Source organism: Rhinatrema bivittatum, chromosome 1, assembly GCF_901001135.1.
Source record: "Rhinatrema bivittatum chromosome 1, aRhiBiv1.1, whole genome shotgun sequence".
Taxonomy (NCBI): domain Eukaryota; kingdom Metazoa; phylum Chordata; class Amphibia; order Gymnophiona; family Rhinatrematidae; genus Rhinatrema; species Rhinatrema bivittatum.
In genome coordinates this window covers 413760256-413780032 of record NC_042615.1, presented here as the reverse complement: position 1 = coordinate 413780032, position 19777 = coordinate 413760256, and the positions used below count along the sequence as shown (strand labels likewise).

Here is a 19777-nt window from a genome sequence, read left to right as displayed (position 1 = left end):
AGAACCAGGAAGGTCTCGATGACTTTGAGAAGGACTGGGCTAATTAGTAAGCTGGTTAATTTCCTTGATTCATTCCTGTTTTAAAATTGGCCAATTTATACATGTAAATTGGACTTACGCGAGTAAGTCAACTTTATTTTCATGTGTAAAATATATGCAGGCATATTTAAAATAAGTAGAAAAAGTACATGTATTCAATGCATTGATATACATGGTTTCAATATATTGTATGTATTTGCTCGTAAGCCTACATATGCAAGTATGTTGTGGGACAGAGATACGCAATTTTATAAAATGTACATATATAATACAAGTGGGTTATAAAATACTTGTCTACATCTGCTCACAGCTATATAAGCAGAGATATATCACTGCGGGCATTTGCTTGAAAGTTATCCTTCCTGATTGAAAGCCCTCTGGGAATAGGGAAATACCTACCACACCTGAATGTAATCCACTTTGAAATGTAACTAAAGGCAGAATTAAAAAAAAAATAAATAAACACAATATACTTGCTACATAAAGTGAATGTTTTAGTTTCACAGGCAATTGATCATCCTAAAATTTTCCTAGACAATCAGGAGCTATTTTTGGCCTTACGTTGCTTAAAAGGTACAGCTGTTGCCTCATTCCTTTACAAATTTGTAAGACTAAATTGGATGCCAATCCAGTATAGGACATTATCATGTTGACTTAAGCAACACTTTGTTATAAATAGAATTTCTTTCAAATGAAAAGCTTGAAAATAAAATATTTCTAGTTACTGTACATCAAAGTACAAGGTACAAAACTAGAGACACTATCCCACTGCCTTTCCTCACGATGGCCTCAGTAGAACTCATTCTTGATGATTTATGTTTTTTGTTAAAATACTGTCCTGTACATTCAAGATTTTGGAAGATATTATTTAAATCTGAATTTCCAGACATTGTGTGATTCTGATTGAGTTCATGTTCTTATAGTTAATTGTATAAGTCTTTTTCAAAGTAACATGACCCTTGATTCATTTCTGCAACATTTTGCTGTGCTCTTTGTATCACACTGAAAACAGTGCTGGAAAAATGAATTTTTACATGGTTTACATTCCAAATAATCTCTTATTCATGTAGGTTATGAACTCATATAGTATATTATTTTTTCTGATGATTTGAAATGGAATAGACATGGAAAAGCTATTAAGTAAATCTGCAACCATGGTTACCAATCATAAAAAATCACTAACTCTAAGTGAATACTACTTCCTGCTTTGTAATGAAAACAAACATGAGGTGGTTTCTTTTAAATACTGTATACAGAATAATTGCTTTAATTAAAATGCAGCGTACTATGGCTTATAATAATAAATGTGTAGACTGCAGAGTGTAATTCTTACATTTATGCATAGACATCTACTATATGTGTTTGTACAAAATGAATACATGAAATTTGGATGAAGTATGGGTGGTATGTGTCAATATTGTAATTTCCCATTTTAAAATGAGAATTTCATTGCTTTGCTGTTCATGGTCAAAACAGTCTAAGGATCATCTTTAATTTACTTCTTGAACATATCTTGAAGAGGACCAGGTAGATATTTAATGACTGTGTCTAGGATGCTCTCTTCCTCCTCCTCTTCTTCATCTCCACAGCCGGCTGGTATGGCCTTCTTTGGACGTGTCAAACTCCCTTCAGACCCTGCTTCCATTGCAGCCTGCGCCTCAGCTTCCTTCTCTTCTTTCTTCTTTATCCCATACTGTGGACAATTAAGAAATAGACAATTTATTTCATCACATACTTGGAATACAGAGGATCATATACAGCAGTGCAGTAAGAGGGAAGCTAGTCTGATAAAGTTACCATATTATCTTTAACCAGGATATTCAGTGGGATTTACCTAGCAAAGATGGCTGCTGAATATATCTGGTTAAAGTTAGCTAGGCAACCTTACTTGGCTAACTAAAATAAACTGTCCAAAGTCCAGGGAAGAAAAATTGTGCAAATATTCTGTCCCACACAATTCAATAGGCGGCTGAGTTTCAAAGCCCCACGCGTGCCGGCCCTATTTTATAAAGGCCCGGCGACACGCGTAAAGCCCCGGGACGCATCTAAGTCCCGGGGCTTTACAAAAGGGGCAGTCTGGGGGTGGGGCAGAGTGGGCCAGAGGCCTCCGGCACAGCGGCCAGTTACCGGTAGATCACATGCCAGCAGGCTGCCGGCACATGCAGCTTGCACCTGCCCGAAGCAGGCATAAAAAGTAAGTTAAAATAATTGGGAGAGGGGTTAGGGGAAGGGGTAGGAAGGTTAGTTTAGGGGGAAGGGAACGACGGAAGCCCGCGGACGTTGGTGCGTGCAGGGTGCACAATTGTGCACCCTGCGCACATGTTATAAAATCACGCATACATGTGCGCATGCCGGGTAGCGCGTGCACATGTACGCCCGCACATACATTTGAAAATATACTCCTAGGGTTTTAAGCCACATAAATCCTACTGTGAGGAAATAAAGACCATTCTATAACAAACCATATAGTTCTCTGTTAGTATTGGTTCTTTGTTCTAATCATGGATTCTGTAATATCAATTTTTTGTACTTTTTGGCTTTCCATGATAAATTTTTCACATAGGTTAGTATGCATACCCAGTGTGATTCAGCCCTATGACTATAACAGCAACCACAGGACAACCCTTGACCACAGGCAGATTTAGCTGGGTAAGTTTAGCTATGAGGCGCTCAAGGTCAGTGCTACCTCACTAAAATGAAGCCCTACCAATGGAAGGCCCCCAGTTTAACCTCCTTTTAGCTGGTTAAGTTGAACCTGGGTAATGATTTTATCCAGGTAAAATTTAACAGTTGAGAGGGGAATCATATTTAAAACATGGGGTTTATCTGGCTAATTTGTTAGCTGAGCAAACCTTTTTTGAAAATCAACCTAATAGTTCCTATTTCCCTTAGAAAAGTAGGTCTACAAGTTCCTTATTTGCAAGTGGGATGAATCTAAGACTGGATCAGCCTGTTCTGAAGAAATGAAGCCAGTTGTCAACTCTACATAACATACTTGGATTCCATTAAATCTCTATGCATATAGCAATTCACATCTACAGACTATAATATAGCTAATATATGGGCAGATGTCTGAAGGGGGGATTCAATGGGAAAAATGCTTAGTGCATCTGACTCATAGGAAGTTTCCAAAAATAAGTTTTGTTTTCATACACATACCTGAGCTAGAATGCTATTGAAAGAGTATGTTGGACATACTGTATTACCTGAATGTTAGCTAGCTCTCTGTTTTCAACAAGAAACAAAAGAATCCTTTGTCTTTTCTAAAGAAAACCTGTAAGTCAGAATAGGTATCATACCCAGAAATAAGTACATCATTTATAAGAATTCCAAACTCTCTCATACAGAACAATTTCCAAGAATATAAAGCTTTTCAGCTAGGTAAATTGGCAAATACGAAAATGATCTACTCTTCAATGCACAGCCTTTTAGCCACATTGAGAAAAGGCATTCCTGGGGGGGGGGGGCAGTTTGGTAAAAGGAGGGAAAGCAATCCAGGTGCATACTTTTCAAGCAAAAGGCTAACCTCTGAAAAAGCAGGTGGAAGTGAACAGACATACTTCGTACCCGCAGCAAGTTTCAAAGTGAAAGTAAGCTCGGAAAGTTCGAAAGATTTTAGGGGGTTTTTTGTTTTTGGTACAGCAACACAAATATTATCAGACTTGGGATATAGGAAATTGTCATTAGCCTATAAACTGAGATTCTGGGCCCATGCAGAAAAACATACAATTGAGAAACAAGCAGTTGCACCCAGAAATAAAGGAGCCTACTTTCTGCGACATGCATGGGTCCATATTTTGTGCATGCGTGTGGATCTACTCGGATATCCTGAAAACCTGGTGTGGATAGGCCACAAAACATAAAAGTTATTTGGGAGACGCCTCTTCTTTCCCTGTGGAATGTAAACTAAAAAATGGAAACCCCATTGAACTTTGCCATTTCATGCAATATTTCAGCCAGAGGGCTAATCCTTTAAAATGCAATACACTCATCATTAATTTGTGGAAAAGAACTCACTTAAATGCAGAAAATATTGAACAAACTTATATTAAATGCTTTTTTTTTATTTCATATTTTTCTTTGAGAAGCCTGTGCTATTTGTTTGAATGGCACTTTCAGTGCACATACAGCCCGATTTTACATGGCTGGCGGGCGTAAAAAAACAGGGGTTATTGTGTGACTGGGCCTTGTGCGCACTGTGCACATTTTAGAAGGGGCCCGGCCGTATGCATAACCCTCATAATGCATACAAGAAAAGGCTGAAGAAAAGGGGCGGTCCAGGGGGGCGGCAAGGGGCGTCCAGGGGGGTGGGACGGAGCTGGAGGCGGGCAGCACAGCAGCCATTTGCCTCTGTACTGGGGTTTCGGGCGCTGGCAGGCTGCCGGTGCACACAACTTACGCCAGCTCAGGAGCTGGCGTAAGTTCTAAAACAAAGGAAAAAAAAAAGGTAGGGCCTTTGAAAGGGTCAGAAGGATAGGGGAAGAGGGAGAGAGAATGGGCAGGAAGGTAGGGAAGTTCCCTCCCAGTCCGCTCCTTAATTGGAGCGGACTGGGAGGGAACTGGGGAAGGCTGCGATGTGTTGCCGCATGAAAATAGAATTTTTCAACTCCTCCTTACGCGCACCATGCCAGCACGCACATGTTATAAAATTGCGCATGGACGCACACACGTATGTTTTTAAAATCTACCCCATATTGAATCTAGATGAATAATCACAGATATTGTTTGCAGGAAAGAAATATATTGGATCTAGGTGTTAAATAAAAATGATATGTGGATATCTAAAATGGTATATCTGTCAGAGAACCCTAAAATAGGGTAAGTAACACCACTAATGTTTTAAATGATTTGAAAGATGCTTAATGTTGCAAGCTTTATTACATAATGGCAAAGAATATCAAAACTATTCAAAAGATAAAATTGGCACAATAACATACACATATACTTATCATCTGCCCTAATCAATCATTCCACATTCATACCACTTCCAAAGTCTCTTTAGTGTTATGCATTTATAGTATGTATAGTATATAGTATGTATAATTATCCACATAAAACATTGTCAAAATATATACAGAGTGGTTGTAATGAAACAATAAAACACTTGCAATAGATCTAGACTTCAAGAATGATACTTTGTGAATTGCAGATGAATCACATAGATGACACCTTCATTAAAAAGGGGATACAGGTGAACCACAGTCCGCAAGAAAGAATACTTTGTAATTGTTTCAAAGGAATTTTTTTCACAATGATGTTTCGGTATCCTGTGTAGATTTTTGAGGAAAGAGACAAATCTGAGGCTCTAGCGTTTCCTTTGGTGCTTCAGGAACGATGGAACGGCCCCTTTCCTTTACAATGGGCTACGCGATCGATAAAATATCTGGGGATCCTTCTGTCTAATGACCTTGCAGCCATCTATTCACTTAATATCTCGGGCCTCCTCAGGACTACGCGCGACAAATTGATGCACTGGGGGGAGCTTCCATTATCTCTGGGGGACGGGTAAATTTGTTTAAAATGATCCTTTTGCCCAAATGGCTGTACATACTGCAGAACTTCCCGCTATCCCTTAGACGCAGCGATTTAAAGGCCATCGACACTCTCCTACGCGTTTTTTTTTGGCGGGGGAGGAAGGCTCGCATCCCCTTGTCGTGGCTCAAGTTAAAGTGGGGACTTGGAGGAATGGGAGTTCCGGATCTTCTACGCTATAATATAGCCGCCAACTTAAGATTGGTCAGAGACTGGATGCTGGGAGAATCGACGGCGGTAAGTTACCTCGCGGAAAGCACATTAGTTGCTCCCTTTGATCTCAAGTTTGTCCTCATGTGTCCGCGTCAGACGCTCCCCAGGGTTTTATCACAGCACTGGCTAATCAGCCCGATCAGAGATGCTTGGCGATTTTTGACTGCACACCTGCGCATCCCCGCACAATGTGCATTTTTCCTACCCCTAATGGGGAACCCCGACTTTATACCAGGAACCCACTCTAGTGGATTTCGGGAGTGGGAATTGAAAGGTATAGCGCAAGTGGGCCATATCGTAGACCCCGGAGGTGAGTTACTTTCATTTGCGGATCTACAGGCTTTGTATGAGCTATCCCATACTCAGCTATTTAGCTATCTGCAGGTCCGTCATTATGTCCATTCTCTGGAGCATTCCACTAAACTGCCTGCTAACTATCAAGCGCTAAATCAAATTTTTCACTTTGAAAGCAAGCAAGGGATCCCTCTTTCCCGGTTCTATCAGGAATTACTTAAGGGTCATGTCCCTGATGCATGTCACACCTCTGTGGAGCGCTGGGGGCGGGATGGCGATTTCACCATACCTATGGCAGCATTTAAGGCTTGTATGAAGAATGTAACCAGAGTCACTGGAAATATGTATTATCGGGAAATGCAGTTTAAATTCTTGCATAGGGCATATGTGACACCTCAAAGGGCATTTCAGATCAAGATAACCTCTGTAGCGACATGTCCGCGTTGTGCCGTGGCCTTGGGAACTATGTCTCATGTATTTTGGACATGTCCTTATATGCAAAATTATTGGGGTAAGATTCTGAGTTATTTACGACGATTATTGCATATTAACCTCCCTCTTTCTCCTTATATGTGTTTATTTGATTGCATCCCACACCCGCTTGTACGGGACGTGGGTGCTCGTCTGTTTTTGAGAAAAGCAGCTGCGGTGGGGAAGAAGGTTATATTACTTAACTGGAGGGAGTCGGAGCCCCCATCGATCTGGGCTTGGCGGATTCATCTCCATCGCATGATGCAAATGGATAATTTGGACTCTAGAGCCTGTCCGCAACGACGTCGTCGGTTCCTGCAGATCTGGGACGCTTATCTCCAAGCTCTGCCACATCGTTCCAGAAGTTTGGTGCTAAATGATGGACCGTAGTGGGTACAGACCTGCCTGCTTGCCCGCAGATGCTAAAAGTAATGACTCAATAATACAATCGACGTGGTCTTTGGGTTGAGGGGGGGGGGGAGGGAAGGATGGGGGGAGGGTTTTGGAAGAAGCTAGGCATGTAAGGCATAGGGGGACGGTCCTTCTTCTGGAGTTAGCAGTCTGGGGGGCTGGTATTGTTGTTATTGTTTGTTTATCCAGCTGTTTTGAATATGCCAGTCCCAGATGGCGTACACTAGTTATAGAGGAGACTGTAAGGAGGGGGTGATAATGTGTCTGTTTATAAATGAGCTTAAGTTTGGCTGTTACCTGTATTTGTTCCCGGGTTGTGGCAGTGTACACACAGCCTGGAGGCTCTGTATTTTCTTGTATGCTCAATAAAAAACTATTTAACCAAAAAAAAAAAAAAAGAGATTTTGAGAAGATTTTAGGATTGATTGACCAGTGCCAGAAGGAAGAGCATACCTCTAGTATCCTAAAGGACTGGATCAAATATATTTTTGCCCAGGCGACCAGTTAAGAGTTTGGGTGAAGAGAAGGACCAAGACATTTTGGACAAAAACTCAAGAGACTGGAAGATTTTTCAATAGGATTACAGTTTAATAGTTTTTGACCCAGTTGGGATTATAGTGCTGCTGTTTGAGATATTTTTCCTTCTGACCAGTTTTATGCTGGCGCTATATTCTAGTTATCCCATCCTCACTGGTGAGGATATATTTTCTATGGATGAAGGTGCAAGATCAGGGAGAGAGAATGGACAAGGAAATTATCTGTTTTGTTCTGGTGATTTGTTTGATGCAGATTTTTATTTTTGTGATTTTGGCCTTAATACTTTTCTTTAAGTTACAGTAAACTTTATTTTGAACACCACTTTTGGACTCCTGTCAGTTTTTTCCTACAACCCCAGTCCAAGAGCCGAATGAATAGACACTGGTCTGAAGTTTGCTTTCTACCCCTTTGATTGGTTCTGGCTTCCTTGCTCCTTTTCTGGACAATTTACCACCTTCTGGAAATCCTAGAACTAGAGCTTGAGTTTGTGGCTGAAATTGTGATTGACAGCACCAGGGGCCCCGAAAGATAACTTTTTCTTCCCATCCGGACTGGACCCGGACCCATAGCACCCCTGGATATGGCTAAACACAACCCAAATGGGGGTCCAGCTATACAGGGTTAGTGCTTTCTCAGGCATCCTTAGAGCCTCTTCCCAAAGGAATCAGACTTCAAGAAATCCTGGGGCCCTGTTTATTTTCAGTCTTGGGAGTCAGATTCTTAAGAGGATTCAATCAACCTCCCATTAAGAACTTTCTGCCACAAAGAGGAAACAGGCCTTTACCTGAATAACTTTTCTTCCCACATTTTATACAGAGGATGGCTATCGCCTTGTCCTCTTTTATTTGCCATGCCTCCTTTATGGCCTCAAACTGGGAGAATTGACTCCTAACTGTATGCTTTGTTGGAAAATATTTCTTTACCACAGTCTATATCAGATATGAACTGTTAAACCATCCTCACCAATTGTCCATCATATAATAAACACTTTAAATGATGTCTCCTCCCCAAAAGATTTGGTGTACAGCAATTTTTAAAATATTTTATAAAGGTACCTATCCCAAATAAACTGTTTTAACTTGCATTTATTTTAGGTTTCCCGTTTCATGAGATAATGCTGAAGCAGAACTGATCTGTCACAGTGCAGCACATACCGTTTGATGCTGCTATAACAATTTGCACATAATTATTCACAGTGCCCTACATTGTAATTTTGCTTTCAAAGCGCTTTAAAAAGTTCTGTCTTTTGAAAGCACTTACTTTTTGAGGTTAGGGTAGCCTCAAAAGCCTCTCTTATGTGGCTTGTTATATGCAAGCCAACAGCATCCAAATTTGCTCTTTATTCTTCCACAGCACTTCTGGTTTTTTTTTTCCTGGCATAAATGAGTGATGTTCAGAAGAAATAGATGGGCTGAGGTCATTACATGTCCTTGTCTTGCATATCTATTTAAATTATATTGTCAAAATATTCTCCTACCCATTACTTAAATATTGATTCAAACCTTGTATTTGGGTACTTGTTTTTCAGATGCAAGTCTCTACTTCAAAGCTCTTGAGATGCAAGATTTTAATGATAATATCCCAGAGATCTATGGTTCACTATATTGATTATTCTTGTAAATGCATTTCTCTGAACTTTAATTTCAAACTTAAATCCACCCTTTTACATATTCTCTGTCAAGCATATAGCAGCATCAATCTAACTGCCTACACAGGTGCTAACTCTGTGCAGTTTTTACCTATGAGGTTTGCATTCATAATTAATCGAACAGCAATATATATTTTTTTTATCTTTATTAAAATTTGTGCCAAGACTCTAGGCAATTTACAAAAAAACATACATAATTAGATACAACAGATACAAAATATAAAATAAGTAAAAACATTCAAGGATGACCTCAAAACAAAAGAAAAGATATCCTGCATAAAAATACAGCTTTGATTGTTACCTTAGGAAAAATTACTGTTATGACTGCCGGCTGCAGCCGTCCGTGGTAGGCTCAACTCACATCATGTCATGCCTGGTTCTCTACCCCCCGGTATTCTCACGGCGGTGGTCAGAAGCTGCCGCCGCGTTTCATCTGAATCCCTGCACTCCACGTGGCGGCTGGGATGCCGCCAACCAGCGTTTCGATCCTGGGCCTCTCTAGGCACACGCCATCTGTCCGCTCTTTAAAGGGCCAATGGCGGGAACTCCTGGATCATCCCCGGCTGATGACATCACTGGCCCGGAGTACTTAAGCTTCACCTCCAGCCACCACTAACAGTCTTGGCAACGAGTTCCTCAATATTCAGCTTTTGCTGATGTCTTCTCCAAGAAGGCCGCTGACACCCTGCCTCCGCACAGAACCTATGATTGCGCCATCAACTTACTTCCCAACACAGAGCCTCCTCGGGGCAGGATTTACCCGCTGCCCCTCACCAAGATGCAGGCCATGTCAGATTACATCCGAGAGAACCTGGCCAAAGGGTTCATCCTGGCCTCCAAGTCTCCCGCAGGAGTGGGTTTTTTTTTTTTTTTTTTTTGTTAGGAAGAAAGACGGTTCGCTCCATCCCTGCATCCACTACCGGGGTATGAATGAGATCACTCAGAAGGACCGTTACCCTCTTTCCCCTCATTTCCAAGCTCTTCGAAAGACTCCAAGGGGCGAAGATTTTTTCTAAACTAGACCTCAGAGGAGCGTATAACCTGGTTCTTATTTGCGAGGGAGATGAATGGAAGACAGCTTTTAATATGAGAGATGGTCACTATGAATATCTCGTGATGCTGTTTGGCCTTTGCAATGCACCAGCAATCTTCCAGAACTTAATGAATGAGATCTTCAGAGACATGTTGTACCAAGCTTTGTAGTGTATCTCGACGACATCCTAATTTTTTCCAAAGATCTGCAAAGCCATCGTCAGGACGTCGCCTGCGTTCTCCAGCATCTCCGAGAAAACCAGCTCTACGCTAAGCTTGAAAAATGTTCCTTTGAGCAAGAGACCATACCCTTCCTTGGATACAACCTCTCAAGTCAAGGCTTCTGTATGGACCCTCAGAAGCTAAAAAGTATCCGGGTTTGGCCTCAGCCCAAGGTCTCTACAAAGATTTCTTGGCTTTGCCAATTATTACCGTTCCTTCATCCCTCACTACTCCACTCTGACCGCACCCCTTATTGCCATGACCCGCAAGGGCTCCAATCCCTCTCTCTGGTCACCCAAGGCCATTACAGCTTTTTAAGACCTTAAAACCGCCTTCCTCTGTGAGCCATGCCTTCGACATCCTGATCCCAGATGTCCATTTGTTGTCGAGGTCATGCCTAGTTCTCTACCTCCGGTATTCTCACGGCGGTGGCCAGCCGCTGCTGCCGCATTCCTTCTGGCTCTCTGCACTCCACGTGGCGGCTGGGATGCCGCCGACCAGCGTTCCAATCCTGGGCCTTCTAGGCGCACGCCATCTGTCCGCCCTTTAAAGGGCCAATGGCGGGAACACCAGACTCATCCCCAGCTGATGACATCACTGGCCTGGAGTACTTAAGCTTCATCTTCAGCCACCACTAACCGACTTGGCAACGAGTTCCTTGGTTCCTTCTTGGTACCTTTATCTTTCCACGGACCACTTGTTCCTGCCATCGGATCTCTGCACTTCTCCTTCCGGGTTCCTGCCTCAGCACTTCCTGCTCTGCGGGCCTTGGCTCAGCGCATCTTCATCCGGACTTTCTCTTTCAACGCTTCCCGCTGCACGGGCCCTGGCTCAGCGCTACTCCATCGGGACTCTCTCTCAGCGCTTCCTGCTCCTCGGGACCAGACTCAGTGCAACCTCATCCGGACTCTCTCTCAGCTCCTCCCGTTCCATGGGCCCTGGCTCAGTGCATCTTAACCTGGACCCTCTCCCAGCGCTTCCCACTCCTTAGGGCCAGGCTCAGTGCCTGCTGCTCCTTGGGACCCCCACGGCACTTCACCTTGAGGACTTGCCACAGTGCCTTCTCTCTTCTAGAGTCGGCTCAGTGCAGTACTCCACCAGACTGTGTCTCGGCGCCCCACTCCTCGGGGTGCTCCTCTACACTACTACTACAGAAGGTTCTGTCACCAGGCTTGCGTGTCCCAGGCAGTACTTCTGCGCTGCTACTCTCCAAGACACCTGCTACAGCGTGTTTCCCACTCTAACCTTTATCCAGCATCCTACAGTTCGTGTCTCTGCATCTGCACCTCCTCTCCTTGAGGCCACTTCCACGTGGTACTGCTCTACTCCCTTCAGAGCTGCAGTGGCCTTGCACCCCCTGAGACTCTTTCTCCGCCTCCCTGCGAGAGTGCTTCTGTCTCGAACTGTGCCTAATCTCTTTAATCACTCTCTGCACTCACTCGCCTACTGCCTCCGGGACCAGCCACACAGGGGTGCACCTAAGTCCTGCCAGCCCCGGCCCCCAAGGGCTCAACCCGCAGGGAACGAGGGTTGGTACAGGTAAAGTTCCAGTTTGTCTCTGTTCCTGGCCAGCCTCGCCTCCTGACGGTGGGGATCTGTGGGGCCCAACCCCTCAGGGAGCAACAACCCCACCTCGGGCCAAGGGTCCACAATCCCTAACAATTATCTGCTGAGATTTGCATCGGCCTCTTCTGTGAATATTTTTTTCACAGCATAGTTTTGAAAATGTAAAACTATGCGTGCTGTTGCCTCCCCTATCTAACCCCACCCATAGGAATGTCTCCAGCTATGTAAGTATAACTGTCCTCATTGTTGAACAACATGGGCAATATTCAAAGCATTGTTCTACCTGTGAAAATATCTTTGAACATTGCCCACCATCATGAATCTGCCTTATTGATAAAACTTTGATAGTTGAATACTGTATTATATTTGTTGATGATTAAATTAATCTGTTTAACTTTGTAAACTCAATTTTACCTCTCTGACATTCAAATTAACTAAATTTGTGGTAACTTACATTCATGTGGTAAGTCTGACTCATTTTTAAGTAACTATGATGTACAAGACCTCTGAATAACTCTGAATACAACTCTGAATACAAGACTTGTTGATAACTGGTTATCAACATTGACAAAACTGAATTCCTTCACCTTGAGAGAAAACATACTAAAATCATTCAAACACCGATAACCCTAAGAAATAACCAAAAAATTGAGCTAGCCGAAAAAGTAAGGAATCTGGGAGTAATAATGGACCCAGAAATCAACCTGAAGCAACACATATCTATAAAAGTAAGAGAAGGCTATGCAAAATTTATGGTCCTCAGAAGATTGAAACCATTACTCACACCTGCCCACTTCAGAACAGTTTTGCAAACACTTATCTTTTCCAGCACTGACTACTGCAATGCACTCTTACTAGGACTCCCAAGCACATCAATAAGACCACTCCAGATACTTCAAAATACAGCAGCCAGAATACTGACGGGAAAAAAGAGGAGGGACCATATAACCGAAACTCTAGCAGACTTACATTGGTTACCCATCGAATACAGGATAAAATACAAAGCCTTATGCACCATACACAAACTAATATATGATAAAGAAGCAGACTGGCTAAACACAGCCTTACGAGTACACGTTCCACAAAAAAACCTCCGCTCAGCAAACAAAACACTACTAACAATCCCTTCAGTAAAGTCAGCAAAATTAACCCAAGTGAGAGAAAGGGCTTTATCATTGGCTGGGCCCATACTATGGAACACGATGCCCCCCGAACTCAGATTACAGAATAATCTCAAAACTTTTAAGAAAAATCTAAAAACATGGCTCTTTAAAAAAGCCTTCACTAAAGAGTGTGGAGGGTAGAGAATGAAAGTACAGGGTAATGCAGATGAGAATGAATCTACACAATCCTACATTTAAGAAGTAATATTTCAAAGCGATAGTAACAAAACACGTAGATGCAATGATATCTTGCAAGAACCCGCTGTTGAGTGTTGATTTCGCGAGCTTTGTTCCTCCGTATGTTCTCATTAATTGGTATGCAATACTGATATCATTAAAGCTCTGCTTCGAATCTGAAGGAACCTCCTCCTGATTGCACTTTGTGTTGTTTTAAGCCAACTCATGTGGCTTGCAAGCCCCTGAGGCAGCTCTTCGAGCAAAACTCGGCCAGAGTCGGGCAAGCTTCAATAAAATTTGTGTACACCGATCCATCTACGTGTTTTATTGCTGACAGCCATCTTGGATCGGCTACCGGTTTGTTTCCTTGGACCAAAGCGATAGTAACTCAATAATATACCTGGACTTGACCAACATTACTCAAATAATGATTTTATTTATGAAATTATAACCAAACTTTATTGGCACCTGTTAGAATGTACGATATCCTACATTTACTTACCTTAGTCTATGTGCCTATTTGTAAACCGTTGCGATGGTATATAACTTAGCGACGGTATAGAAATGTTTTTAAATAAATAAATAAATCCTGATTTGATTAGTTATTTTCTTGCAAACTTTGTCATGTCAAGGATGAATGATGGGGAAAGTTAGTGTTTGAAGCTTCTTCTGTTAGTCTACAGGTTTAACAGGGAAAAAGGACTGAAAATTAAAACACAATAGACTCTTCTTCTTTAACTAACTCCAACTAACCTCATTTTAATAGAGATCTGCATGGAAAATATGGGGGGTTTTTGTGTCGTTATGCTGTAATGTTGTTGCATTTGTGTTGTTTTAAATTATCCAGACCCCCCTCCCAATTCCCTTCCCTGCCTGCCTTACAAAAAATTCAGTTGGATTTGGGACCACCTCTCTCCTCCTTCCAGAACCCCCAAAACTCTCCATGCCAAGCTGGCAGCAAAACTTCTCATTATCTGCATTCAGAATTGGTCCTTACAAAGCTATTCTAGGTACTGGGAAGTGTGGTGGTGATGCTCTCTATGGGCTTGATTTGTAAGGCTTTTCTCCAATTCTGTGTTATGGGAAAAATGGTTAGTGAATGACACCCTATATCAATTAATTTGTGTTTAATGCAGTGTATTTCACTCTAAAATGAAATAGCTGTTGTATTTCCAGTATACAAGAACATAAGAAATTAAGGAATCAAAATTACAATAGAATAAGAGGTAGATCTTAAATAAGTACGCGCACCCGGCGCGAACAAAAGTACGCCAGATTTTATAAGATACGGCCGCTCCTCGGAGGGAACTTTCCTTCCGCGTCCCCCCACCTTTCCCTCCCTTCCCCTATCTACCCCACCCCCAGCCCTACCTAAATCCCCCCCCTACCTTTGTTGTGCAAGTTACGCCCGCCCCCAAACCGTCGCCATGCCCCCAGACCCACCCCGGACTGCCCCCTGACCCCGGACACGCCCCTCCCGCCCCTTTTACGAAGCCCCGGGACTTACGCATGTCCTAGGGCTTTGCGCGCGCCAGCGGCCTATGCAAAATAGCTGCGCTGGCGCGCGTAAATCCGGCAGGATTTACACGCGCAGGGCTTTTAAAATCTAGCCCTAAGAGAACAACGTCCTGCTGTGATTAATAACTGACTACAAGACAAAAAACAAAGAGTAGGACTAAATGGTCAGTTTTCCAAATAGAGGAAAGTAATTAATGGAGTACTACAAGGATTGATACTGGGACCTGTGCTAGTTAATATATTCCTAAATGATTTGGAAAAGGAAACATCAAGCAAGGTGATGAAATTTGCAGATAAAATGAAATGAAGTTGTTAAAAACAGCAGTGGGTTACAAGTAAATGCAGAAGAACCTTGTGAGACTAGAGCACTGGGGAAATGAATAGCAGATGAAATTTAATGTAGAAAAGTGCAAAGTGATGCACATAGGGGAAAATAATTCCCACTACAACTACACAATGCTGGGTTCTGTATTGGAAACAATACCCAGGAAAAGGACTTTGGATTCCTTGTAAAAGGTACATTGAAAATCCTCTGCTCAGTGTGCAGCGGCAGTCAAGAAAGCAAATACAATGTTAGGAATGATCCAAAAAGAAATGGAGAATAAAACAAAATATTTTAATGCCTCTGTATTGATCCATGGTGCAACCACACCTTGAGTATTGTGTAAATTTCTGGTTGCCCCATCACAAAACAATCAGCAGAATTAGAAAAGGTGCAGAGGAAGGCGACAAAAATGATAAAGGGAATGGAACAATTCCTCTGTGATGAGAGGCTACACAGGCTAAGGCTCTTCAGCTTGGAAAAGAGACAGCTGAGAAGGGATATGACAGAAGTTCATAAAATCATCAGTGGGATGGAATGGGTAAAGGATGGTTATTTATCCTTTCAAATAATACTAAAACCAAGGGGACACTCCATGAACCTAACAACCAGCAGATTTAAAACAAATCATAGAAAGTACTTTTTCACTCAGCGCACGATCAAGCTGTGGAATCTGTTGCCAGAAGATGTGATCAAGGATTCTAGCATAATGGGGTTTAAAAAAAGTTTGGACAAGTTTCTGGAGGAAAAGTCTATTATACATTATTAGCCAGATACTGTAGACTAAACAAAGTTATTGCTATCCCTGGGAGTGAGTAACAGGAAATAGGTCTACTTCTTGGGATCTGCCAGGTAACTGCGACCCAAACTGGTCACTGTCAGAGACAGGATTCTGTGCTTGATGGACCTTGGTCTGACGCAGCATGATATTTTTTATGTTCTTGAAAATCACTGTAGGTTCTATTCATTAAAGAGCAATAATGGTATTCTCAAATCTAAAAAAGTTTAGATATGAAACATTTATCATCCTATTTACTACAACTTTTCAATATGTGAAAACAGTTCAGTCCCAATTCATATGACTGATGTACTAACAATGATATTTTCTGAGTGTTAGCGGCCTGTTTGTGTGAAATTTTGCTACCGATGCTAATGTCTTCTGAACTCTTTAGCATGCATATCAAAATTGTGCACAATATTTTTCTCACATTTCCATGGCCAGGAAGTTCACATTTTTCCAGCTGTGGCAGCATGCAAAGCTGGCCTGGGATCCTTGCAACAGCTGAGGTAGTTAAAAGGGGATTTGTATCCCAGATGATCCCCTCCCATTCACTCCACCCACTCCAGAAATTGCTTGGTGGTCCAATTGGACCCTTCCCACAATGACTCCTGTTAAAGAAAAATCCTTTTGTAAGCCACTCTCTATTCACAAATAACGTACACAGAATGCATTTAGTTTGTGTTTTGTTTTAATTGCACACAATAAAAAATTTAATGCACATTATTTGCGAATAGTGCGTTCTATTCAGAAATAAGGGATACCAAGAGGGAAATTTTCAAAGCCATTTCCAGGGCTGCTTTAATTGTGCAAAGACACTTAGAAAATTGCCTTTCTTATATGTGGGTAATAGCAAGTGTATGAGAAGAGGCATTCCCAGGGGCAGGGTTGCGGAGGGGTTTGCACTTACATGCATACTTTTGGATCTTCTAAAGTATGCCCATGGGGTAGATTTTAAAACCTACGTGCGGGCGTCCATGTGCACGCGCTACCTGGTGCGTGCACATGGATGCCCGATTTTATAACATGTGCGCGCAGTTGCACCCATGTTATAAAATTGGGGTTCGGCGTGCGCAAGGGGGGTACACAATTGTTCAACGTGTGTGCGCCGATGCCCGCGGCCTTCCCCCGTTCCCTCCCAGGCCGTTCCGATTTCGGAGCGGCCTGGGAGGGAACTTGTTGGGAAGATTTCGGAGCGGCCTCGGAGGGAACATCCTAACCCCCTAACCTAACCTCCCTTCCCCTTCCCCTAACCCTACCATCCCTTAGCCGTATCCTAACCCCCCCAACCTTTATTTTACCTGTTGTGCCTGCGGCAGCCTGCCGGCATGCGATCCTCCGACATAGAGGCAAATGGCCACAGTGCTGGAGGATTCTGGCCCCACCGCACCCCCTTCCCGCCCCTTTTTCGCAGCCCCGGGACATACACGCGTCGCCGGGCCTTTCTAAAATAGGCCCGGTGCATGTAACCTGATTTACGCTCATAGGTTTTTGAAAATCTGCCCCATAGTTTTTCTCAGAACAACTACCTGCACATATAGGCAGATGTAATTGTGTGTGAGTAGTTTTTCTGGGATAATTTTTCAAAGGAAAGTACACGTGTATTTTCTCTTTGAAAATTACTGGTGAATTACTAAAGGAGTTGCACATGTAAATGTAACATGTTATCACAGTAATTTTCAAAATCCATTTACATATGAAAAGTGCACTTACACGTGAATATCCTATGGAAAATTAAATGGCATATATTGTAGCAATTATCAAAAGCCCACTTACATGGGTAAAGTACATTTACATGTGCAAAACCCAATTTTAAGCATGTAAATGCTTTTTAAAATCTGGTCCTTAGTGTACAGCCTTTGGGTAATTGACTTAGTAGCATTGCAGGCAGATACAAAATTAATCCCCCAAATATTTTTAATGTGTGTTAGTTACAAAGAAAACAACAGCACAAAATAAAATAAAAATAAAATGAAAAATGGAACAAAACAAATATTTTTTGCATGTGTCGAGACCCTTTATGTCCCCACTATCTATTGTTTGTCCCAGCTTAGGCTTCAAGTTAAGAATTGGCAGACCATCCCTAACAAGCATGTCCAGTGGGGGGGCTTGGATTGGTCAGGCAGCCTGTATAAATGCAGGCAGAGTGGGGAGTGTAATGTGGCATTTTGAGCTGGATTTTTAGGAAGTAGGGTTTTTGAGTGGCTCTCACTTTTAGGTCCCACAGCCTAATATTAGGGTGAGAGGCAGATTTCCTGACCCAGTACTCAACTGGTCTGGCAGGAGTTGTCTCAGGAGTTGGAGAAGAGTTTGGAAAGTCTATTTTTGGAGAACAGTCTTTATTTTTGGGTGGCGCCTGTGTCTGCCTCTGGGAAGGTTTTTCCCCTGTCTGGAAGAGATCTGTAAAAAGAGCTGTGATATATCTGCTTATACTATATGGAGGAGAACAGTGTTTTGCCATCAAAGAAGTGAGAGACATTTTTTTTAGAAGATTCTGTTCCTGTTTTGTTGGGAAGAATATTGTTTTTGTCACCATTCCTGCATGTGAGAAGGCATAAAGACTTTAGTTTTGCTGTTTCTAAGACTTTCTAACCAAGAGGAACAGTTTCACATTAAAGAATTTAGGGGACGTTAGAGGAGTAGTAGGCAAAACTAAAAGAAGATATCATAAAGGCAAAAAAATTATTTTTTGTTAGGAAAGTAAATAAAGAGTAAAAACAGACCATTATGGTTTTCTATAGAAGTAGCTAAAAATGTAAGGGAGAAAAGATTAGCATTCATAAACTACGAGAGATCGTAGAAAAAGGAAGACAGGTGACAATATCTGGAAAGAGAAACTGGGAAAGTAGTCAGGAATACAAAAAATTCGAAATAGAAGAAAAAATAGCAAATAAAGTAAAACAGCTTGACAAGCCTTTTTTTTTTTTTTTAATAGATATGTTAGTGATAGAAGGAAGTGCAAAAGTGACATTGCGAGATCCAATGGTGAAGGGGAGGGATATGTAGAGGCTGGTGAGGAAAAAGCAAACTTGCTTAACAAATATTTCTATTTGGTGTTAATTATGAAAGAGCCTGGATCAGGACCACATAAAATGAACAAAAATAAGACTGGAAGTGAGGTAATTCTCAATCAATTTTTGGAATAGTGTGTGAGGAGCTAACTAAATTTAAAGTAAAAAATTAAAAACTTGGTTTATGTCTGAAGGAAATTGTGTTTTCCATCTAAATCTGAGTTTAAGTATGGATGAACCTGTGTTCTGATAGGTACTTGGCTCTGGGTCCTGTAACCGTATTTTTGATCTTGCAATCTGAGGCAGCATGTTTTTACCAGAGGTAAGTCTGATCTATTTCTTTGACTGGTTGACCAGAAAGCTGAAACAAGGGAGAGCACATGACATTGTGTGGATTTCAGTAAGGCCTTTAACACAGTTCTGCGTAGAAGACTTCTAAATAAATGGAAAACCCTTAATAAGGGACCTAGAGTGATTGACTGGATAGAAACTGGCAGAGGGGGAGGCGAGAAAGGGTAGTGGTAAATGGAGTTTTTTCTGAGGTTACTAGTGGTGTTCCTTAGGGATTAGTCCTTGGATCAGTTCTTTTCAACATTTTCATGAGTGACGTAGCAGAAGGACTGTTGGGAAAGGTTTGTCATTGGCCAATGATACCTGTTGGATAGTCAAGAAGGTGTAGAAAACATGAGAAAGGATCTAGTGAAGATCGAGAAATGGTTTAGGGTATGGCAGTAAGATGTAATACTAAAAAATACAATTAGGATTCAAAAACCAAATGGGTACATTTTAAAAAAGAGCGCGCGTACTTTTGTTCGCGCACTAGGCGCGAACAAAAATCCGGGG

At 42.0% G+C, this 19777-nt stretch overlaps 1 protein-coding gene across 1 annotated transcript in view; it reads right to left on the bottom strand.

Annotated features, from left to right (window-relative positions):
• Positions 1-431: 431 nt before the first annotated feature.
• Positions 432-19777, bottom strand: part of CPLX1 (complexin 1) — a 244869-nt gene continuing 225523 nt past the window's right edge. Inside the window, exon 4 of the mRNA XM_029602645.1 lies at positions 432-1732. Coding sequence (XP_029458505.1) covers positions 1535-1732 — 198 coding nt within the window. The 3' untranslated portion in view covers positions 432-1534. The remainder of the gene's footprint in view (positions 1733-19777) is intronic.